This window comes from Saccostrea echinata, unplaced genomic scaffold (assembly GCF_033153115.1).
Source record: "Saccostrea echinata isolate AGI-Se365-2 ecotype Australia unplaced genomic scaffold, CSIRO_AGI_Sech_v1 ptg000009l, whole genome shotgun sequence".
Lineage (NCBI taxonomy): Eukaryota > Metazoa > Mollusca > Bivalvia > Ostreida > Ostreidae > Saccostrea > Saccostrea echinata.
This window is the reverse complement of record NW_026889758.1, coordinates 4823676-4848893: the sequence shown is the minus strand read 5'-3', so window position 1 is coordinate 4848893 and position 25218 is coordinate 4823676. Positions and strand designations below refer to the sequence as shown.

The 25218-nt window shown below is 34.2% G+C and overlaps 2 protein-coding genes across 4 annotated transcripts in view; one reads left to right on the top strand and one right to left on the bottom strand.

Annotated features, from left to right (window-relative positions):
- Nucleotides 1-892: 892 nt before the first annotated feature.
- On the top strand, nucleotides 893-4202 carry LOC133183189 (echinoderm microtubule-associated protein-like CG42247). Its single transcript, XM_061318139.1, has 3 exons — nucleotides 893-953; nucleotides 2381-3139; nucleotides 3346-4202. The coding sequence occupies exons 1-3, from the start codon at nucleotides 915-917 to the stop codon at nucleotides 4159-4161; spliced, it is 1614 nt and encodes a 537-aa protein (XP_061174123.1). The 5' UTR covers nucleotides 893-914; the 3' UTR covers nucleotides 4162-4202.
- A 2985-nt stretch (nucleotides 4203-7187) lies between these two features.
- Nucleotides 7188-25218, bottom strand: part of LOC133181647 (thiosulfate sulfurtransferase-like) — a 30135-nt gene continuing 12104 nt past the window's right edge. For 2 of the 3 annotated variants that reach the window (XM_061316200.1, XM_061316199.1), the window contains exons 2-8: nucleotides 24898-25098; nucleotides 22707-22902; nucleotides 22154-22249; nucleotides 21432-21576; nucleotides 19151-19249; nucleotides 15969-16093; nucleotides 7191-7483 (exon numbers count right to left, since the gene is read on the bottom strand). In XM_061316200.1, the coding sequence (XP_061172184.1) occupies nucleotides 7409-7483; nucleotides 15969-16093; nucleotides 19151-19249; nucleotides 21432-21576; nucleotides 22154-22249; nucleotides 22707-22902; nucleotides 24898-25097 (936 nt within the window). In that variant the 5' untranslated portion in view covers nucleotide 25098 and the 3' untranslated portion in view covers nucleotides 7191-7408. Of the gene's footprint in view, nucleotides 7484-15968; nucleotides 16094-19150; nucleotides 19250-21431; nucleotides 21577-22153; nucleotides 22250-22706; nucleotides 22903-24897; nucleotides 25099-25218 lie in introns of all 3 variants that reach the window. The other variant, XM_061316198.1, reaches the window with a different exon arrangement.

Genomic DNA, 25218 nt, shown 5'->3' with positions numbered 1-25218 from the left:
ATTTCAAACAATTGCGCATAAAATGGTCATAATTAATCTCTCTCTCTCTCTCTCTCTCAAAGTAAAAATTACTACTTATTCAACGCTAATTTAAATTTTCCCCAGGTTTTATAAATATAAGTTTAATAAAGCGTGATATGGTGTAAGGATATTCCGTGAACTAAGAATTTTTACGTAACGTAATGGTCTGAATTTTTCCCGTCTAGTCGATAACGAAAATATTTTGCATGTATATAAATTTTGAAGTTGTTTTGTGTTTTTGCTCTTTGTATATATGAGGGTGAGTGCATGGGTGGGTGTGTTTTGTTGTTGTTTTGTTTCGTTGTTGTTTAGGGTCAAAGTTATGGTAAAAAAATTATTATGCGCATTTTCTGAAAACGTCAGGCCTCCACAAGGATAGATACATCTTATCATAGCCAATCTAAACATGAATGGAAAAAAAATAATCACGCTCATCAGTGGAGGAGGCAGGACACTGAGTTTTTCATATTTCTCCTTATATCGTTTTTATTCTTTTTATTGCTTGTATTTTTTTGACATTTATGTCTTTTTCGGGGGTGGGGTGGGCTGTTACGATGTTTCTTTGATTTCTATTATAATGAAGATGACGAAAATCAAAGATAATAACTCGAGACTGCAAAGTTTGCTTAGCTTTATCTTTTCAGGAGCATCACTCAAATCAACATAAATAAACAATGCGACTATTGGCTACACCACTATGGATACAATAATTATATTGGATTTTACTGGACCGAATACGGTACTGAGTCTTTGGTAGTGCCAGGGGAGAAGAAACTGCCTGGTTTGTTTATGGTTGCCATGCGAACACAGCCACGGCAGTGGTCACTTAATATCAGCATCATATTTCCGAAATATACAGACTTGGAATCGGGGAAAGAGAACGCAGTTAAATCATGAAGCGCTCGTCTTACTATGATCACCACAGCGATTCGGTGAGTCTGATTTACAAGATTATCCGTTTTTATCTACTTTTGTTATCAAAAGAAAATGGAGGATCTGCTTTTCAAAGCAGAATAGCTGGGTTTGTTAATTACTCTAAGTAATATAGCCCTCAACCAATTTTGAATCTGTTTAATTTCTTCAATTTGTATAAAAATTTGAATTGGACACATTCTAAATTTGGTAGAGGACAGTATATGAACATGAAATATTTAGTCATATTAAATCATTATACAAACTTTTGCATGACGAAAAAGCTATCTTCAAGCTAAATTTTAATTTTTCTGTAACTAGTGTTCTCTTCAGCTTCTCCAACCCTTTTTCAATTTTAATGTAAGAATTATTTTGATTTTGTTTAACTTGCTTTACATACGTGCGTGTGTAGGAAAATGAAGGAACATTTCCTTAAATAATTAAACGTAGAATTATCATTAAAGTCATTACTTTGTCTATATTTTAAGAGATTCCTTAAATTCTCTTTATGGGAATTTTTATGGTAGTGTTAAATGTAGGTGATCCATTTTTTTTCGATTTTCTAAGAAATCTGGGATTGAATAACGTATATCCTTCATTATTTATCAAATGATCAAGAAATAAATTATTTTTTTTTTAGAATGGTAAATAAATTTCTATTATCAGAATATTTTTGAACCGATCTTACCCCAATTAATTGAAAAATATGTGTGTGTGTGTGTTTTTAATTTTAAAATATTGCGAAATACGTAATAAGAGAATGAACTGATTTCAATGAAACTTTGAAGAAATGATTGGAGTGGGGTGGGTAGGGGGTGGGATTAAGAGTTTAATATCCTTTTATGGCCAATTACGCTAAAATACAAGGGATCTCAGATTTGTTGACCATTGCAAATTCTAAATCGTTTAGGCCCACGGTCACAGGTGCCCTTCGGGAAGCCTCTGCATTTAAATAAGTACATCACAGTATCTTTAGATAGCAAATTGAAAACCCATCACAAAAGTGTGCAAATTGACCATTTTCCCTACAGGTAGTATGGATGGTGTCCGATATTTCCCCATCAGTGAATTGGTGTCAGGTGTACAAAGTGTCGATATCGATATTTACGTTTATCAGCTTCAAAGTTGTAGAAATTAATTAATAATTAAGAGACTGGTTGCTTTGGAAACATTACTCCGGACTCCGACCGTTCAGTGATAAACATACTAATGAGAATCTGTTTACAGACAGCCTTACATAAACATTGATTACATTTTCCTTTGTTTGAAGAAAGTAGTGCACTATATACACTCCTATCCCCATTAAAGCTTCTGGTGCAACCTGAAGCCGATATCACACCGCTGCTGGAGACTAAAACTCCGACAAACTTTATACTTACACATGCAAAGACAAAAACACATTACACAGTCGTAACATCAAAGCTGAGATATTTTTATGCTGTTTTAGAGGGATCCGTATCAGTCCAGTGAAAGTGAGGATAATCATCAACCTACCTATAGGGGTGGAAACAGAATGTCGGTGTCCAAACCTCATCAAAAGAGGATTCGTCAACAGAATGGATACAACGAGTACCGATACGAGCGGTACGAGAGCTACCCACCCAGTCTTCTGGACCGCGAGCAGAATACCAAAGCTATCAGAGTCAAATTCTTCAAAAATAGAGATGCCTTGCATAAAGGAATCGTCCTGTCTATCAGTGAAAAGATGTTTCCGTCTTTGGACAGTCTGATGAACCACCTTAACAGCAAAATTGACACTCCACAGGGTGTGATGTACATCTTCAGATTGGAAGACGGGAAGTTGATTGAAAGCGTAAAGGATTTTCAGCCTGGGGACGAGTGTGTCGTGTCTAGTACACCCAAGATTGACAGAAGCGTACAATATGGGCAAGTGTCAGGTCCACCTTCTCCGATTAAGCGTGCAGCCCCATTGCAACGCAGTCAGGGGCCCTCCAGGGAGCATATCCTCAGGGGCAGCAACACTCAAACAAGGGGTGGTCCAAACAGGTCCCCGAATCAAGCTAAAAGCAAACCTCTTACGTTTACAATCATAAACAACACTATGAGGACTTTACAGGACAAAATGATCATCAACCCACAGACGGAGCAGTCGTTTGAGCAGATGCTGGTAGACATGGGTGAAGTAGTCAGTATGTCTGACAATCCTGCAACAGCCCTGTACTGTGCCGTCCCTCCTTATAATAAGGTAAGGATTCTGCAGGTAGACAATGTATATTTAATTACCGGTATATAAATTTCTAGTACATGTCTGTGTGTCATCAGCATTAATTGTTTTAGTACCATCGCGCTCTAATAGGCATTGTTCAATAACAGTGTGAATATGACTGCTGATTTCATTGGTGGAATTATTACAAATAGTGATTTAAAAAGCTTTATATTAATATGTTGCAGATAGAAAGTTTTTCGAATCTTCGACACGAACTACTTGTTAAGAAGGTGGAAAGTTTTTTCGTGGTCGGGGGTGAGGGTTCTCCGAAGGAAATCCGTCAGAAGAAAGTTCCGGTTCGCGAACCAACCCCACCCCCAGAGGATGACATGGATTACTATGAGGAGGCACAACATCAAACGTACAGAGAACCTTCGCCGCAAAAACAGAAAGAACGAGGCAAGTGGAAGCCGGCTAAGGAACCTCCGAAGAGACAGCAAAATGCAAGACCAATTAAGAATGATTACAGCGATGACAAAAATCAAAACGGCTTTGCAGCCGACAGAGCGCAACCTCGCAATCGTGGCAATTTATCCCAAAGAAGCAACAACCACAGCAGCAGCAGACAAACAACACATTCACAGAAGGTTGTTAGCAGTCGAGAAGAACGTGTTACAAGCAACAGTTTGCACGAACCCAGACGATCCATTGATTCCAACATGTCCAAACCATCACGTGACTCACGAGAGGGTATTAACCGCCATGAGCAGGAACCTCTGACGAGCAGAAGTCAGCGAAATGAGCGCCAGGGCAGCAACAAGCCCCCAGGAAAACCTCATCCAGTACGTCATCAGCAAAAGCATCGAGATTTCGAAGAAGAAAGAGACATGGAGGTCGACGAAGGTGAAGAAGATATGCAATACAACGGCTATCATGACGAGATCGATAATCAAGACGATGGAAGAGAAAACGGTACAGAAACAGATGACGATTATGACGATGAGCCACCACAGCAAAGGCCAGCGAGGAAAGGGCCCCGGATGGAAACTCCAGAATGTTAGTGACGTATTGCTCAGATCTATACAAAACTAGGTGCTGGATTTATTAAACGGACACTTCTATAAAAAAATCAGTGTAATTACTTTGTATATATCAAACATTCCTTTATTTATACATATACTGGTATACTGTTTATTGATTTTTCTTAATTAAGTTCGAGGAAGATATAAGCATTAATAATAAAATCCAAGGGAACGGCGATACTGTAAATATGTGTTCCTAGAGTGAGGGCTTTACCGTGAAACCATTCATTTTCTTGGTGTAGTCCGTGTTTTGACCCCCCTCCCCGGATACTCGAGCTCATTCGACTCCGGTGTAGAAAGTGTAACTTAAGTAGACAGCATATCACATCTCCGTCTGTTTGTACCACGATATTGGTTTTGTATATCATTGTATGTTTAAAAGATTTTTTAATTCTGTTATATGAGGAACTGTGTACAATTTTACATGTAAATGTTATTTATTGTTGACTCAATAATTTAATTAAAATTTGTTTACATATGCATTGTGCATTTGTGTGAGAAGATGGCATCTACAATCACTATTACCAAATATATAATGATCACGGCGACTTTAAGGCACTTTGGCATTATAACAAGCACCAAATTAATTAATTACTAAATTTCATTTTATTTACCTTTGATGTAAGATTCTTAAGGTCATTGACAACCTACCTTTAAACGTACCTTACCCATTGATAATTTTTCAAGATATTCTTAATTTAATTGTACTATCAGATGTTTTTAGACATAAATTCAGCATACATTACCAGGGGGTTTGAATAGATATTAAATGATGAAATTCTTTGTTATTCAACGAACAATATGCAAAAAATTACCAAACACAGTTTAACTGAGCTGAATTTTCCCAAAAATCGGTATACAGCATCATAAGGCATTCTAAAAGTCGTACAAAGTTCTTTCAATTATTGGAACTCTTCAATTTTACAGAAAATAAAGTTGTCTGTGTCCTTAATTCCTCTCCACCTTTATGACAATAAATTGCAATTCATATTCTCACTTCTTTCGGTAAAAATTACGCCGTGTTCTTGAATTTCTGTCAGCATGCGAAATCTTCATTCTCTTGAATATTTATTGTTAAAGATTATACACAACAATAACAGAAATTCTTGAAAATTTTGTCTCGCTTATAAATCCAACATAATTATCTCTCGAAAATAAGGTGTCACAAAAAAAAAAATACATGTATCTACTAAATGTGTAATTCTTGGATATATACTTCGCTTATATGTATTCCTGACACGCGTAAATTTTCTATATACAGTACATTGGTCTTGTTATAAGTTGTTGATCCCTCCTCAAGGAAGATAAAGCTATTCTCAGTGTTGGCTTCTGCGTTCTACATTTTGGTTCAAATTCCGCAATGTTTATTCCGTGTTTTTATGCAGTGGTTTCAGGGGGATTGATACGGGGGATCATTCATTAAGATGAACCTGAATATCAAATATTAACATACAAGATAGGTCTAAAAGGAAAACAAGCCATAGAAAAAAATGCTGGCATAAGAATTGCATATCTTCGAATTCATATGTTCTAAACAATACACATGTTTAAAGTTATTTGGCTGAATCTTAGATATTGTAGATCTATATCGGCACACAAGTACTAACTGTAAACTTCAAACGAAAGGTATTAATAATTCATATTTTATTTCGAATTGCTAAAAGCTTCGCTGACTTTCTGAAAGAAAATTCATGTATAAGATCAAGAAAATATATGGTTGCCAATGGAGATTAGTTCTGATGCTTTTCAAGCAAATTCTGATAACAATCGGAATGTATACACAGCGTTCTACCCGATTATTTATCAACCAGACGACAGATGTAAATACCCAATTCCTGCAGCTTCTCTTGCACAATTAAACAGAATTACAGTAAACCCCCGTTTGATTGAAGTTAGTCAGATGGGATTGTTACAATGAATGTCTGATTGAATCACGCGAACTGACTATACTATAAGGAAAAGCCATGTTATGCCTTTTCGAAATCGTCAGAAAAATTGTCCATGCATTTTCTGTTAATGCTTGCATAAAATCAATTATTATTTGTCTTATATGTACAATAACCTCTAGTTCCGGAAAAAAGCCTGTAATTAAGTTAGGAAATTGTCAGGTGCAACAAGCGCTTGATTTTATGGTCACCGCTATGCATTGAGAAATCTTCTCTTTACTGTTAATTTTCAAAGGACCATACCAGACTTGATTGGGAATGATTAACGAACCCATGTCATTTGTATCTTAATTCAAATCTATGTAGTTAAGAGAAAAAGGACACTTTACCTGCAAATCAACCCGGTGATAGTTTGCATAATGAAAAAAAAAATAAACTCCTGGTCAAGACGAGAACTGGTTTTGAATTTGATATAGCAGAGGGATTTATGTAGTTTCTGCAATTTCTATGTACTGTATTGACGGGGTCGTCATCTCTTCTATATACCAGAAGAAAACATCTACTATGGCTTTCAACACGATATATCGACAACGTTTTATCAAATCTGTTTCATATTTGGATGTTTCAGTTACTCTCCTTTTTGTATGTATAACAACCTTAATACCACAAGGTATTTTTCACATAACTTTTTTTTTTTGGGGGGGGGGGGGATTTGAGCACCGTTCTTGCCGGAGTGCTATCCACATATCTTTTAATTAATAAGTTGTAAGCATGTTTTGAGTAAGGTCTGGCCTTCTTTACTTGCCCCTGAATGTTTTATTTGGATTTGAACTGGAACTATTCCAGGACAACAAAAGCGTAGAAACTACATTTCGTTTGAGAAACTCTCTTGCTTGTGCAGTTATAGCATGCTGCAACATAATACAAGTTTACATTTTACCAAATCATAGGGCAGATAGATTGCATGTAATTTGTCCAATGAACTGCACAGTTAGAAATTCAGAAAAACAGTGTCTGGGGCATTAGGCCCGGGCATACTAGTATAAAGAAAAAAGTTCTTTTAGTAAAACTATTTTATTTCATACATGCAAACAACTTAAACACATCAATCAAAATAAAATATTGCAGATAAGTAATTAATGCATGTTAAACAACAGGAACAATCATAAAATTTATTACTTAACTGATTCCTATATATGATTTACTAGAGCAATTCTGTAATAAATATGGCAAATATCTTTTTCAAAGATTAAATTAAAAAAAATCACAAGGAAATTGTAGACAATCAATAATTAATAAAGTATATATTTCTAGCTAATTAGTGTGTATTCCCTGAATAATTATCCTTTACGACGTGGTGGACCTGTTTCACATTCACTAGCATTAACTCGAAGTCGCCATTCATTCCAGGAGCCCTACAAAAATTTAAAATATTTTGCAGTTAGGGATATATAACAATGTAAATCAAACAAAATACTAAGATCTGATGACACGTTGTTTGAATATCTGTTTTGTATCTTCATAATATACAACAAATTATCATATTATCATTAGCTTGTGATTTTTAATCTTTTTTCAAAATATCTAAGTAGATAAAGACACTAAAACATTGTGATATTGGCCATACTATGATTACTGGTATATAGTAAATAACATCTTCTGGTATCTTGAACCAATGCCTGGTAAGGTACCTTAATTTTTATGAGAAAACTTGTTAAAGCAGTAAAACTTCAATGACAAATTCTCAGAAAAAATTATACATTACTGAGGAACATTTGTCTGACCTTAACAGTAAATACAGAAACTAAGAAATTGACAGTCAAACAGGGCATGCAGTTTTCTAACACTGTAAACACACTTATTTTAGCAGTAATTATAATTAAGTACCTTCCTCAAAGCTACTTGTCTGCAAATTCAAATACATATAGAAGCTTTGTTCCAAAATACAAATATATAATTTATGATTATGCCATTAAAGGAGATAAGAAACATTAAGCTTAATTTTGAGTGTATTTACTTGTGTATGTTTACAGTATAAATAAGGCCAACCTTTGCTTACCCTCTCCTAGCTGCAGATCTGTAGCTCACTGGTCTGAAAAAAAAACTGGGATGGATGATCCCAATTTTTTGAGACCAGCGAGCTTCAGATTTGCAGCTAACCCTCTCTGGACTCCGGATAAAAATACTGGGTAGGTTTTCAACATCAATGCTTAATTTTCAAAATTAATTGAATTTAAGGTTTTATTAAAATTAACGTAGTTGTTGATGGGATTTTCTTTGTCCCCCCCCCCCCTTTTCCCTACATGACATACATGTATCTGTCATTTTGAAACACAATGGTGTAGGCAGTGAGGTCACAGCAGTCATGACAAACATCGCTGAGTGATTGAATTTGTAAAAATATATTTTAACAACAATTTAGAGATAATTGGCAGTTTTAGATCTTTTATTTTTTATCTTAATTTTATAGTGTTTAAATTGTTTATGCCTTCTAAAAATGTTAATGTAGTTTGCTGTCACATTTTATGAATGTAGTGGCATTTACCTTTTTAAAAAATGCATTTTAGATGGGGATGCTTTTATAAGAGCATGTCTCTGTTTGTTTTAATACATGTCTTGTAATGCAATATAATTATCGTAAGTTTTAGAACAGACAGTCCAAATAAGCACCCCCTTTGCCTATTTTCAAGCCCTTAATAGAATAAATCAAGTAAATGGTGTTTTTTTTTTTGGTCATAAAAGACTGAACCATTCTGACCCTGACCTTCAATTACATCAAAGTCTGGAGTGTCTTTCACCTTTACAGAGTTAGAATACCTTTTAGATTAAAAAAAAATTCTGAGTTAACGCATTGCCTTATAAATATGCATTATTCTTTAACTTTTGGCATTAATTGAACCATCTTCAAGAGACATCAAAATCAATAGATGTCTTCTACACGACGCAAAGATATAATTAGGCCACAAGAAATTTAATACTTATATAATAAAAATAAAAAATAATTTTATTGAATTAAAGAAAGCTTTAAAACTAGTTAAAAGTTTCTGAGTTAATGATGCACAAAACTGTGACTGGAGAGTGTATAGAGATTTTAAGTCGTGGTTATCTCTCTCATTCTGTTTTAAGTCTGAAGAAGTGTTTTAATGATCTCGCTTATCAATTGAAAAGAGAATACTAAGTATGTTCATTAAATCCTAAAAGCTAAAACTGGATAACTTGTTATGAAGAAACAAACATGATTGAAATAACCCAAAACCATTATATCTTGGTGAAATCATGGTATTGCAGACAGCAGGCTCTTATTGATATATTGTATCAATCCTTTGACTTGGAGTGTTACCAACAACATCTACATGCTTTATGTACTGGATATGTGTTAGATTGTGCAAGTCCATCAATTATATGTCTCAATTAATGGAATTCAGTTCCACTGTGTCTTAATTTTCATCTCCCAAGTACTCCCTCCTTACTTCTTATCTATATAAATAAGTCATAAAACAGCGGTCCCTTGAGGTACTGTTATAACATACATCTGATGTATTATTTACCACACATCAGCTTTGTCATCGTGGTAACCATATAAACACCAGGTATATAAAATGGAATCCCTCGAGAAATGAATAGTAAAATCTGTGTAGGAGGGTTCACTGCTTGTGTACCTCACCAAAGTCAGTTAAATAGAAACATTATTGAGCAGACATTTAATACTGCTATATGTGATGATCAAGAAAGTTTTGTTCCCTGGGTACACAATAGAGGTGTTTCACAATCACATATTGATACAGTAGTGTAATCAATAATTACAATTTGCTAGAAGTCATTTCTTCTACAGTATCGCATGCAACAGACATGTAGAATAAAAAAAATGTTAAGTTTGATTATTTTTCTTTGAATAAGTTATGTTAGTGAATTTTCCAGTGTTTCGATAATTCTCAGATACCACTGATGTTCAACTAATTTCTTTGTAATGGAATACTTGATAAAAAAAATGTTTGTGAAACACTTATCCCCTCCCCCAAATAATTGGAATTTTTCTAAGTCCAAGTGGCATAACTCTGTCATAAATTGCTTGATCATACCCAAAACAGAACTTGACCTAGATATTCTTATGATAAATCTATACACCAAATTTCATTTTAGTATGTGCAACCTCTGTGAAGAAAATGAACGGAAACTGTTGGTGGACCGACTGACAGACACAGACAGACCAATCGATCGACCGAACAGCAGCAAAGCAATATGCCTCAACAAATATTCTTCAACAACAAACATTGAATAATAAGAAAAGAAACAAGAGGCCCATGGGTCACAATGCTCACCTGAGTCACTTTGGCCCTTTTGTTCTTCATCAGATTTTCCCCCTAGTATATACAAGCATATTCCTATGTAAAATTTTAATTCACCTTTTGTGGCCTCATTCTATATACAGGGATCATAATTTGAATCTATACTACCAGAGGATGCTTCAAAGTAAAGAGCAAGAGCCACGAACCATCAAAAATGGCCCTGTATCAAAAAGTAACGGGGTTTTGTCAATTGATAGTGTAGACTTTTAGCTTTTCTTTGCCGTTTTTCTTTTTTTGATATCGATTATATTTTTTGAAAAAGAGACTTTGAAGTATGACGGTGTTTTAAAAGAAAAATGATGGTAGAACGTCATTTTCTGAAACATAACGTCGTACGGCGGAAAAATTACACTGAGCGATTTTACATATGTGACTTTGAATGAAAACTAGTATTAATTGGGATAGACATTTATCTTACTAATAAACTTCATAATTAATTTCAGACAATTAAGAGCAGTTGGAAATTGATTTCACATTGCAGTCTTGATAGCAAATGCGTGTTTAACTGATTGAATCTTATAGATACATGTACAGTAAAAATAATCTGTGTGACTGTCTCGGAAAGATTTCACTCTAACTGGTCCTTATGTTTATATAATTTTTTAAGAAGGAACATTGTATTTCTATCCTTTGAATACATTTTTGTGCGATACATCGCTCCTAGTTAAGTATTGAGTATTGAACATCAATTAAAAAAAAAAAACAAAACAAACAAAAAAAAAATACATACAAATTGCTTCAAATGACGATAGCCTGTTTAACTTAGTTTTCCGGACTTTTTCCTACACGCCTGCAAATATTAAACTGATCTTTAAAATGCGCGTCCAGGCACGTAGTTTGTTTTTCAAAGTGGGGAAGGGGGGCAGTCTTAAAACAAAATAACAAAATACATGTACCTGAAATGATCTTAAAACGAATGAAGCTGAAGAGCTACGATGTACTTCAATAACTGGATAGAAGTAATTGCCCCCAAAAAATTGTTTAAATGGAAATAGACTTTTTATGCGAAATTCTTAGATCCTGAACTTGCGAGTATTTTAACATATAAAAGATCTAAATGAGATTTGGAAAGAGGGAGGAAGTAAAAAGTTGGAGGAACTTGTTTCTAATCCATTTATTCATTTGTAACAACGTCGTTTTCAAAACAGAAACATAGAAAATCAAAGATTAATTAATAAAAGGGGTGTCGCAATTTATCAAAATGGTTTATTTAGTAAACAGAACTCATCAAAGCATTGCCACCCTAAATGTGAGTTTCTTTGGAGTAATATAGAATACATTTCAAAAAAATATTCCATAGAAAGATAAATCTGTTAAAAAAAAAATCACTAATTTAAGGCTAAAGCAGAAAACAAATCAGCCCTGTTTATTATTATATATTTACCGGTATTTGCTAGATCCCCCTCCCCCTCTTCTTTTGCAAAATATTTGAATATTTCTCTCCCAAATCTTTACTGCAAAGAATTTGTAAAGATAGAAATCTGCGAAAATTATATGATTATTTTCCATGTAAATGAACAAAAAGATTAAACATGAGCAAATATTCGTTTCTAGCATACTTAACTATAGTGTAAAATTCACACTTTCGATTTCATTGCACATTCTGGTTTTTATGGTTTATAAGAGAGTAAAGTGTATTGCTGATATGTGAGTCACAGTCATCAATGAAACACGTGTACAAGGGTTCATTTATCCATGTCTTATTGTCCTACAATAAGCGCAAGATTGATTGTATTCAACAAAAACTTGCTTAAAAATGTTTTACCCCCAAAAACAATAAGAGCTGTCCCTATATTTTCTTTTCAATTTTCTATCAAATATTTTTTTCGTACACAGTGGTGGTGCCGCACCAGCCCACCACCCCCCACCCCAACCCCACCCCTTCTAACTGAGGGAAAAAATAAGAGGAGTAGGAAAGTCTACAGCAATTTTCAATATCTTGATTAATTTCTACTAATAAACAATAAAGAAAGTTAAATTCAAGACAACTTATGGGATTAAACTTTAAATAATTACATTAATTGCAAGTTTTTCTGTCATTAGTTTATGACCCCCCCCTCCACCCCTATTTTTCAACCTCAATTGGAAGTCCTGGATCTACCCCTGATGAATCCATTCTTCATATCGTGAAGAAATGGTGGCAGATTAAAAAACTTAAGAGTAATTTATATGTAGTGTACTTTATTTTATTTATCAATTTTTATTTTTTATTTTGTCTAAATAGATTTAAAACAACTTCCCCTTCCACTAACTGACGACCAGAGGCATAGATTGTGATACATGTAGTAACAAATTCAATGAAATATTTGGAGCACAGTAAAAATGTTTTATACTGGATTTCTAAGACACACTCTGATATTTTTTATGCATTTTTGCTCACTGGGGTGTAATTGACTTATGTTTTACAAATGATGACAAAATCAGTTATGTGTTATATGTATGCATGCATCAATATCCTCACTTCGATTTTATTAAATGCAGACATATTGAAAAATATACATATATGCTTTTGAAGCAGGATGGAAATTCACCTTTTTGTGTACATGCATAAGAATTACCTCAGAGGATTTTTATATAGTTATGGCTTATATATGCTGGTACAAAAGAATATATAGTTATAGTATATATATATGTGTGTACCGATATCGGGTTTCGTCAAACACTTGCACTTCATGAAATCGCGCCCGTAACCAAGATAGCGGGAATGTAGATGATTATCTAAATGCGTTTTTTTTTTAAAATTTTCACTTTGAACAGCAAGCTATGTTTTTATTATTTCGCGTGATATCTTTGCTACATTCTCTATCAAATTGTCTACAATTTGAGTTATTCTCTTAATACGCTTATCAGTATTAAAATTGTCTCAAGAGTATCAAACATAAATAAATAAAAATAAAAAATGTTGCTTTAATATAAAATGGTAGGTCTATTGACAGCTTTAAAAAAAGCAGTCCGGGGGGGGGGGGGGGGGGGGGTTAAGGCAGTAAAGAAAACAATTTGGCGTGAATTTCTAATAATTAATGATTTGATGGTATCATCCAGTTGGGCTTAGATCATACAAATAATGACAGCATTCGAGAGAACAAAGAACTTTTCAGCAACATTCCAAACAGTATAGAGCCTTTATGACGTCACAACTGACGTTTTATTAGTAACGTCATATGTAATGGACCTATTCACATAAAAACCATGTTCTGCCAGATATTTATTTCAGAAAATGTTTATATTCTTGAGTTTTATTCCACAATAAGCGTTTTTATACGAACAATAGATTGCTTTTCTCGCATATTCTGTAAAATTTACAATTTTTTATTGTTGTATGAATTAAATGTTAACGATTGGTTCACAAATTAGTGATTATTTGATGCATCAAAATTTAAAATATAAAATCAAATTTCATATTGGCCACACCAATGAACAACAACGATAATAAGCATAAAGATTTGTATCAGCAATATCTATATCTATGGTAAGTATAAATGTTGTTCTTGACTGTGGCCACATCTAACTTTGGGAAAATATGTCGAAAAATCGGCATTTTTTAACGTTTTTATGAGACCGTCGCATCTTCCAACCGTTGCACGTGCCTAACGGCGCATTATTTAACAAATTAAGTTACGTATGAAAAACAAGTATGTTGTCCTCTAACATTTAATGTATAGTTCTCTTGTCGAATCGAAACTTTATTTTTGTGAAAAGCAAAGGGCCGAATTTGATGGTTCGTGGCTATAGTTCTTTGACTAATCATAAGAGAAAATTTTTAAAATCTTTTCCTATAAATTTCTATGTAAACCTATGATCATCTATTGTGGCCCCACCCTAACCCTGGAATTCAATATTTCAACAAACTTGAATCTACACCACCCGAGGATGCTTCCACATTCAAAATATTGTTCATCATGGCTTATCTGTTCTTGAGAAGTTTTAAAGACTTTTTCCTACAAAATCTACCTTACCTCAGGAAGGTTTCACATAAGTTTCAGCTTTTCTAGCCCAGTGGTTCCTGAGAAGTCTTTTTAATGACCCCACCCTATTTTTCTTTTCTTGATTAACTCCCCTTGAAAGGGGCCTTGGCCCTTTATTCTAACAATTTAAATTCCCTAACCAAGGATGCTTTGTACCAACTTAAGTTAAAATTGGCCCAATGGTTCTTGAGAAGAAGTTGAAAATTTGAAAAGTTTACAGATTGATGGATGGATGGATGGACAGACAGACAGACAGACGAACCATGGACAATGGGTGATCAAAAAAGCTCCCTTGAGCTTTCAGCTCAGGTGAGCTAAATACTCATTTTGAAATTTGAAATTTAAAATTTGATAATTCCTAGCGGCAGACGTTTTCTATTATTGATTAAATTTCTTTTTAGCTAGTGGGATCATATGGCTAAATTCTATTTAAAATATTCTTTTAGCCATCTATTTACATGTATATTTACATTCTGCATGTATTTTGCTTACAAGTGTATGGAAAGCTACGGCATTCAAAACACTATAACACAGACAGGGAGGTCAAAAGGTTAAGTTATGAATTTTATTTTGATATCACAACAGTTGAATGCTGTGCAAGAGTAATGTCACAAACGAAAATCAGAATTCACATTGAACAGTTTAACAGTAGCAACTGTTGCAGTGACTCTTCCATTAATTGTAACTTACCTGAAGGGTTATACAAGGGTTTTTGATATATAAATCACATTTGCAGACAAGGCAGGAAGAACTGTAAGTCGTTTTAATTCCATGGTATTAAAATTTCACGATCTCTCAAAAATTACCAATCGCAATGGTTTTAATTTCACACTGCAAGAAATTAATTTCAAATTCGCATAAGCATTAAAATGTGTTTAAAAACTAATGATAGCATTCACAACGGGTTTAATTTCGCGGATAAATAATAAATCACAAACATAGTGAAATTAAAACCATAGTGATTATTTCCCAATCTACAGTATATAAGCATTGAATTATTATAATTTGAAGGATGTAGTTGCATAACTGCAATGGCATTTGAAATTTTCATAACATGTTATGAGTACATCTTTCAGAGAATAATAATTCTATGCTTAAATAATCGAAATCACCAACTGCATGATACATTACATTTGTGCCCAACCTGTTTAGCTCTTATAACTTTGTTTTCATAATAGAGACCTCACCCCCCCCCCCCCCTTTTTTTTTAAGAAAAATTCAGACGGTTTTTTATCATTATCATCAACTGTGAATGAGAAGTAGAAATTATACAATTTCATATTAAAATTATAATTCAATAAAATGTGTGTTTCAACCAAAATAAAGTATGGACATCATTACATAGTTTACAAGAGGAACATTTTCAGCAGTCATCTCTCTTTTATATAAATTTAGGAATCCTCACCACCTCAGCTTCAAACTGAATTGTGTAAATAAAATCTATCATTAAGTCAAAGGCTGACTGAGGACAACCATAAAAAGGTTATTAGAAAAAGACAGAAAATTTGTGGATGGAAGAATGACAGACAGAAAGACAGACATACAGAGTGATTACTATAGGGCTAATAATTTTTTTTAATGACACTTACATAATATAAGGCTGTGTTCTTCTTCCCAAACATGTGGGTAGCAACATTTACTGCACATCCAGTTAATCCAAGAAAGCAACTGGATACAATAGGTTTATCCAGATCCAATCCTGCATCCTCAAACACTGTGGAGAAAATCCAGTCCCATAGAAAATGACATCACACATTTATGAAATGACTTACTATTTATATTATATAACCATCACTCATACTTAAGTGATGGTCACATAAATTTAGTTTTGTTTAAATTTTGGGGCATTTTATGGGGGGGGGGGGACATGACTTTTTTTCAAAGGGTATTTGATTTTCATGATATAATAAGATGGGCGTGTTTGGCGTGTGATCTGCAGGAATTAGGCGTACGAAACATTTATAGTTTAAATGTCTACGATTTAGTCGGCTGACCACAGCTGAACATACTTTACAAAGTGACACACATGGGAAAATGTTACATTTAGTTTGAAATACTTTGCCAAATTTAATATATATCAGTCCGTTTATCTTAATAATTACTACATGTAAAACTTATATAAGTAACTCTTCACAAATAATAAACACCTATAGGGTATAGTTAAATGCAATTACAAGTACATATATATATATATATATTAAAGTATCAGTAGGTTGGAAGAATTGCTTTTGCTTTCGGTGCAACAGAACCAGAATTTATCTATTTGAAAATAAATCAGTATATGGAATTAAACTGACAAAAAAATGATTGTTTGTACTAAAAAAATATTATAAATAAGCTCCATGCGAGGATCGAAGCAAAAATATTTCTTTGTCATTGCACTGGACGGGTAATATGTTCTACTGAGCTATCACCGCTTCACACACTTTATGGTTTTTAAAGCGTCAATGAAGCACCGCATTTACACATTGGAATTTTTTTTGAAAAAGTTCATTTTTTATCGTCTCTGGGTCTTCTCTCCATTTTTTACAAATGTTTGTTAGTTTCTTTGAATTAAAATGCACATAAATAACGTTTCAAAATCATGGAGAGATGACTCAGAGGTAGCAAATTTTTAGAAAAACGTGTTTGAAAATTTAACATTTTGTACCAAATGACTCATCTAGCCAATTATCAAGTTCTTTTTTAGCAAATCATATACAATATCGGGAAAATATTTCCCTGTCCTATTTCACAGGAACCCGATACATCAAAAGAATGCTAAAATTTCATGTGACAGATCAATGTAATTTTCACTTTTCAAGTGCGCCCAGATTCCTGCCAAATGCCAATCAAAAGCGCCCTCATTCTTTAATAAACAAGTAAAAATATGCAAAAACTACAGGTTCTGTAAGCACTGAGCTCAAAAAAATGATACTCCCACCTCCCCTGGCTCTAATATAAGAATAAAAGCAGAGTTCATATTTTGCTATGAGAAACCCCAAATGTCTGTCCACTCAAAATGTAAAATAGGAGGTGCACAATGACACTTTTTAATAAAGATTCTTTGCAAGTCTCATTAATTAAATTTATTCAATGGTATAGAAGGAGTTGCAGATTAGAGATTGATACCTATAACATTAGAGAAAAAAATGGCAGTGTCCATGTTTTTTGATATAGGAGGAGTTGCAGATAAGGAATGGCTAAACCCAAGCATAATGGACAGGGGGAAGGACAGACACCCCCATCACTAATAAATCTTTAACAATTCTAGTTTTGTATATCATTTATGTCCACATGGGCTTCAAGGCATAATAAGGTTTGTATCCTTTACAAATCCCTAAACTGATTTTGAACTTTAAGGTCAAATCATGAATTGGCACATGATAGATGTTTGTTTCCCCTAAGTCCATGGTCCATATAGCCCACACCCCTACTTCTGTCCCTCCTTAATTTTTCTTTACCCTCAGAGACACACAACCAAGATTCTTTAGACCCTGGGAGAACTTTCTCCTGCAAGTCCAGGAGTGGTCAACAGCACCAAATGTACCAAGAAGAGAATCAAACCCAGAACACCTGTATTACTAGTCAAGTGCCTTAAACCACTTAGCCATCCAGGCCGAATCCAAGGCCCATACATGTATAGCCCTAACCACAACATACAACTAGAGGTACTGTGATCACTGAACTCACAAAATGACATCCCCGCCTCCCATATAATGGCAAAGTCCATGTTTTGCTTTGGGAAACCTCAAATATCTGTCCAATCAAAATGACAAATAGGAGATGTACAATTGCACTATGTAATAAAGATTCTGTGAAAGACTCTTAAATTTTATTCAGTGATATAAGAGGAGTAGTGGATAAGAGATGCTACCCCTAAGTGTAACAAATGTATATGGAAGGATGTACAGACAGACACCCCCCATCACTGTCAAGCGGGGGGTATAATAAGTGTAACAGGAAAAGAGAAAATGTATGGCTGGACCGGGAATCGAACCTGGGACCCCTGCATCACTAGTCAGGTGCTCTATCGACTGAGCTACCCAGGCCAATATCCAGCCCAAACCATTACATTAGCATAACCTTATCCTGGTATAAAGTGATCCTATAAATTGTTCAACCTAGATTGTGTTAAAGTGTGAAAAGGAACACAATGTACGAAAATGCCCATGAGAGAATTGATTTACAAAGGGTTACCCAATATACTCTTTCCTATTCTTGAAAATCATTCCAATACCCTTGAAAATGCCTCATTTTGTACATGAGTGAAACAATAAAAATAAACTTGTTGTCCTTCGTTCATTTTGGAAACTCTAAGGCCATAATAAAGAAAATTTCTAGATTCTCATTCCCGCTCGCCCCGAATTTTTACTCCCGCCTCAATTTTTTTTATTTTTGTTTTTCTTCGTCTTGATTCTGATTGTGATCAGTATTCAACTACCATTCATCTTTTCATTTTAAATCCAGCAAATGTCGCCATGATTTTGACAACGGACAAGATGGTAATTGCTGTAATATGTATTAAACAAGGATCACTGGTTGTGAAAGATTGGGATGATGTGAAGAGATTTGCATATTGAATTGGACCTCTACTATGACTTTTTCGGGCAGTATAGATAAATCTGCACCGATTGATCAGGTCAACAAAAAATTTGCAAAAATTCGGATGAAAATCTAAGAATTATTTTCAAAGCTTAAAATAAAACAAGCCTGAAAACCATAACAAGCAACATTTTCACTCTATCTATGGAAACCAGGAATAAAATGTTTATATAATAACCATACTTACAGTCATTTAACTCCTCCTTAGATTTAAAAGTCATATCTTCATTAAAGAACAAACTGTATGGGATGTTCAGACTTCCAGGAATGTGTCCATTTCTAGATTCTGTGATAAAAAGCTTCAAAAATTCATTAAAAACTTCATTTCTCCTGTAATCATTCTTTGATTTAGACCTTATACAATAAAACTGAAGATCTTTAAACAATTTCCTAAATTTTCATGCCCCCGTATCAAACATTTGGGGTATATAGTTTTTGCTCTGTCCGTCCGTCTGTCTAGCTGTCTGTCTGTTTGTCCGCAAAAATTTTAACCTTGCCCATAACTTTTGATTGCTTGAAGCTATGGATTTCATATTTCACATGTGTATTTCTTGTGACTACACCTTTCTTTGGGTACCGTCATATTTGACCTTGACCTTGGAGTTTGAACCAGTTTTGCAAAAATTTTACCAAACTGTAACCTTGGTCATAACTTTTGAATAGTTGGTGCTAGGGCTTTCATACCTCACAGGTGAAATCCTTGTGACAAGACCTTTCTTTGGATACCAACAACTTTGACCTTTTGACCTTGACTTTGGAGTTGACCTACTTTTGAAAAACTTTAACCTTCGCCATAACTTTGCAACGGTTGGTGATAGGGCTTTCATACTTCACATATGTAATCCTTGTGACAAGACTTTTCTTTGGATACCAACAACTGTGACCTTTTGACCTTGGAGTTTGACCTACTTTTGGAAAAACTTTAACCTTGGCCACAACTTTGGAACGGTTGGTGCTAGGGCTTTCATATTTCACATATGTAATCCTTTTTACAAGATCTTTCTTTGGATATTAACAACTGGGACCCTTTGACTGCTAGGGTTTTCATATTTCACAGGTATATTCCTCAATACCTTATACTGGGGCATCAGTGTTCACAAACACATCTTGTTTTTAAAAGCTTAAATCAGTTGTACACAAGTTTTCTAGGTAAGAAGTATAAAAAAGTGATGAAAAATGTAGGTATTCAAAGACTATGAAGCTCACCACAACGAATGTTATCTATAAGTAAGGCAAATATAACATCACATTTTTTTCTAGTAAGTGTGCATTCCAAGATCAATATCCATGCAAGTTTTGTTTAAGTAGGACTTATAGTTACTTGGAAATGGATTTGTTCCAAAAACTGTAACCTTTTCCCTAATCAAGAAAATGTCTGTCAGTTCCAACATCTGAAGCAAGTCTGGAAGTATTCATCCTTAGGTGCAAATTTAATCATACCAGGCCATATAATTATAAAGCTGCACTAAAAACATTACCCTGGTCATTCAGCATCTGAAGCAAGTCTGGAAGTGCCCATCCCTAGACACATCATCCATGCTAAATTAATTTAAAATTTGGCTAAAATTAACTCATCTGGAATCCGCATCCGAAGCAGGTTGGATAGTGTACATCCCTAGATGCATCATCCATGCAAGTTAAGTCCAGGTAGGGCTTATAGTTACTTGGGAATGGACCTGCTCCAAAAACTTGAACCTGCTCACTCATCTAGAAAATGTAGGTCAGATCCAGCATCAAAAGAAAGTCTGGTAGTGTCCATCACTAGATACATCATTCATGCAAGTTTGATCCAGGTAGGGCTTATAGTTACTTGGGAATGGACCTGCTCCAAAAACTTTAACCTGCTCACTCATCTGGAAAATATTGGTCAGATCCAGCATCTGAAGCAAGTCTGATAGTGTCCATCCCTAGATGCATCATCCAGGAAAGTTTAGTCCAGGTAGGACTTATATAAAGTTAATTAGTTACTTGGGAATGAACTTGCTCCAAAAAATTTAACCTGGACACCAACCATAGCTAATGCTGACGCTGGGGGTATAGCATAAGCTCATATCAACTTCGTCGAGGTGAGCTAAAAAGGTGTATTTATCTCAAGGATCAAAAAGCTGATGGGAATAGACCTATTCATACTTTTTTTTACATCAAAAGAAATCTAAATACCAAAATTAAAAATAAATTTTCAGAATGTACATGTATACTTGTAGAATGATTTCCTTTCATCTATCTTAGATAGACAATGGTATTTACACATTAGGTGACTCTGGATAACTCGAAGCCTGCAGGACAGTGGAGACCTTTGATAGATGAAGAGCTGGAGTTTTCAAAAGTTCAGAAAATTCTTGGTTATTTGATTAGTTTTAAAATCAGTCCAAACAGAAATTACTGATTCACAATAGTGTAAACTAATACATGTATATATATGTAATTTAACAATGATATTCCTTCATATTTTTTATTTTGTTCATTACCTGGTGTCTCCCCTAAGTCCCCCTCAAAAGCTTTAGCCTCTCTCACATCCACCACCTGCTCTGATTGCACCCTCACATTCCTTTGCATGTCCTCAAAGGTTCTCATTAAAGCTTTATTCAACTGGCCCTGGAAGTTGCCAGGCTTCTACAAATGTAAAAGAGGGAAATCATGTTTCAGATAATCAGAATATTTATACACGTGTATAAAACCCCCACTCCTCCCTTCAGTTATTCCATCTTCTTATTTGTTAAATAAAAAGATGCTATCTGGTGGGGATTTCATATCCAGGCCCAAGTTTTTGGTTTGTAAGTGTTTGAAGGGTATACTTCTTTCAGAATAGAAAGCTTTCCAGATCTGGATATAAACACTTCAAAGTGTGTTTATCTGAAGTGCTCATATTTTGGGGCCTGTAAATAGAATTTTAATGTACAAATCATTATTTATCCATAAATTGCAAAAATCAAATTTATCAACAACAAAAAAAATTCCTTGTATATTACCCAGGTATAGACAATTACAAAATTATTTGATGTCCAACCACAAATTTAGGATGAAGCAAATTCTGTTTTTTACCTTATCTGTTGAACAATATTTTTTAAATACATGTAAAACAGTTTACAATCTGTCTCAAGGTCACAAGCCAATTTTCTGTAGATATTTCCTCCTTTTAAAAGCAACTCGTGAAATTTGATAACCACATATGTAAATAATTTTTGTATACCTCCACACGCGGTTCTTCCACTGTGATTTCATAGCCATCTTCTGCCCATTTAATTAGACCTCCATCTAATACAGAAACATTCTCATGACCATATAGCTAGAAAAAAAATTAAAAGTTAACAAAACTAACAGCATCAATTACATTCCTTGATGCATCATCAATCAAGAGATTTTTTTATCCATGTAAGGCTTTCAGTCTATTTGAACAAGTTCAAAGACAAGTAAATTTATTACATTGTAACTGCCTTTTTTCAGCAACTCCATCAACATATTATCGCTATATTCTTTTATGAAGTATGCGAAAACTTGGCAAAATATATAAACTGTACTACTGTTTAGATAATATGCGGTGTAAAATAACTAATTTCTTGCTAGTAAATTAACAGATTTGCAATGCCTAATTTTCATCTTTCCTCTATTTATATATGAGTTACACATGTACCAGTACATTTTTTTTCCTGAGTACATCTTACATATTATTCAAACACAAAACCAATGTTTGGACAATATTAAATGAATAGAAGTTTTATTTTAGGATTAGTCTTACTACTTACCCTGAAGAGCCACCAGGTCCTGAATGCCAGTCGCATGTTCTGTCCATCATACACCACCACATGAGTGTCTGTAGACACACCTAATGATTGCACATACTTTGTCCAACATTCTGGTTCGGGGAGGTTCAGAGGGATTTCTTTTGTACCAATGCAACATTTATACAGGTCAAAATACACTGCATGTGGAATATGTGCCCTATGGTTACGTAGTAAAACGATTTTAAAATATACAGCATTTACCTTAATCAAACAAAAACAAGGGCCACAATGCTCACCCGAGTTACATTACTCAAATGATATGACTTTTCCTTCTGGTCCCAAACAAAGACAAAACTCACATATAAAAAATTTGTGAAGATCAGACAAATTATAATCTTGCCATGCTCCAAGAAATCTTTTATATCAACCCCTACATATCTTAGAGCTTACGTTAACCTGGGAAAAGGAGGGCATAAAAGAACTGGAATTCAATTTATATAAACAGGATGCTTGCATTAAAAAACATTAGTTATCTATCAGTTATCTAAAATGTACTTCTCAAAAAATCCTTAATATAACTCAATCATGAGTGACATACCTTAATGTTTTTTACAATCAAGAATTTTGGATATCTCGAAGTTTAATTTTGGTCCTGTTGAGTTCTAGATGATGAGGTTTAACTGTACATTTCAAAATGAAACTTTAAATCTGTTTTGCCATCCCATATTTACCGCTCATCAGCTAAACAAAATTTTCATAACTTGCATTAGATTGAACAAAGTGAGGGAGAATAAAAATATTTAAATTGACTTTGTTGTCTGGGATAAAGGTCACAATTGTAAAAAAAAAAATAATAATAATGGAAGACACAATGCAGATAAAAGTCAGATGAATGACAAACTTGATCAGGAAAGCCTTATGCTCAAGAGCCTAAAAAATCATCTATTTCACAAGCAATGTTCATTACATTAAGCAGTTTATAAAAAATAGAGGGGCTGAACATTTTGGCTTAACAATAGATTCAAAACCAATTTTGACTTACCAGGAAGGAAGGAAGTTTATTTTCCAGCTTTTTTATGGGGTGGGTGGGAATGGGAGTGAGAGTTATGAGAAGCAATATGGTAATTATACATATATCACACGGCTTCCAGGGTGATATACCAGAATGTTTGCCCCAGGGTGATAAGAAAGTCCTGGAGTGTTACATCACCCGATGCCGAAGGCAGAGGGTAATATAACACTCCAGGGCTTTCCTGTCACCGAGGGGCAAATACAAGTGTAGTCTACTTGTGTGCCAAGTTATATTGAAATCAGACCAAAACTGTAGGAGGAGTAGCGTTTTAAAGGAATTTCACAGAAATTTCTATTTTTAGTAACCATGGCAACACCGTTCATCGTAATCAAAAACCGATGCACTAAATTATGTGTCTTAGTGTAGTCTACTTGTGTGCCAAGTTATATTGAAATCAGACCATAACTGAAGGAGGAGTAGCGTTTTAAAGGAATTTTACAGAAATTTCTATTTTTAGTAACCATGGCAACACCGTTCATTGAAATCAAAAACCAATGCACTAAATTATGTATCTCAATGTAGTCTACTTGTGTTCCAAGTTATATTGAAATCAGACCAAAACTGTAGGAGGAGTAGCGTTTTAAAGGAATTTCACAGAAATTTCTATTTTTAGTAACCATGGCAATACCGTTCATCGAAATCAAAAACCGATGCAACTAAATTATGTATCTAAGTGTAGTCTACTTGTGTGCCAAGTTATATTGAAATCAGACCAAAACTGTAGGAGGAGTAGTGTTTTGAAAAATTGTTTACAGACAGATGGACAGACACACAGACAGACAGACAGCTAGACGGACGGACGACGGACACCTTACTATCGCATAAGCTGTTCTGGTCTCTGACCAGTAGAGCTAAAAACAACAGGTTTTTACCATTTTTTCAAGAAACTATAGATCTTTTCATCACATAACATTTATATAAACAATGGGGCATCCCTCTCCCATTTCCTATGGCCATCCTAACAGATTTGGGAAAAAGCACTTTTTGCAGGATTAATGTAACTGAGTTAAACATGTTAAAGATATGTATACTGTTTTTTCTTTCTTTAATTCATGATAAAACATGTAGATATATGTAGAGTTCTACATACAAAGCTACTTTACAGAAAATCTTAATGAAAACTTTTCATATAATTCTCACTGTTTATAAAGTTGCTCATATCCCTGCCCATTAGACTGCCAGGATGCATCTAACAATCTCAGGTCTGAGCTCAATTCATGAGATGCTGACAGCTGGTTTTTTAACCATGCAGAGGAAACAAATGTCTGGAAATTTCTTTTAATAAAGGCTGTGTGTGATCTGAAGTGTTTGGATGATGTTAAAATCAATCCAAGTATCATTCTACAAATAAGACAAATGCACATTATTATTTACATGTATATTGTTGGTTCACATCAATATGTTGTGTGTATATTATATCTTATCTCTCAAAGTAGAGAATTTTGCTATTGTCCCATTTTT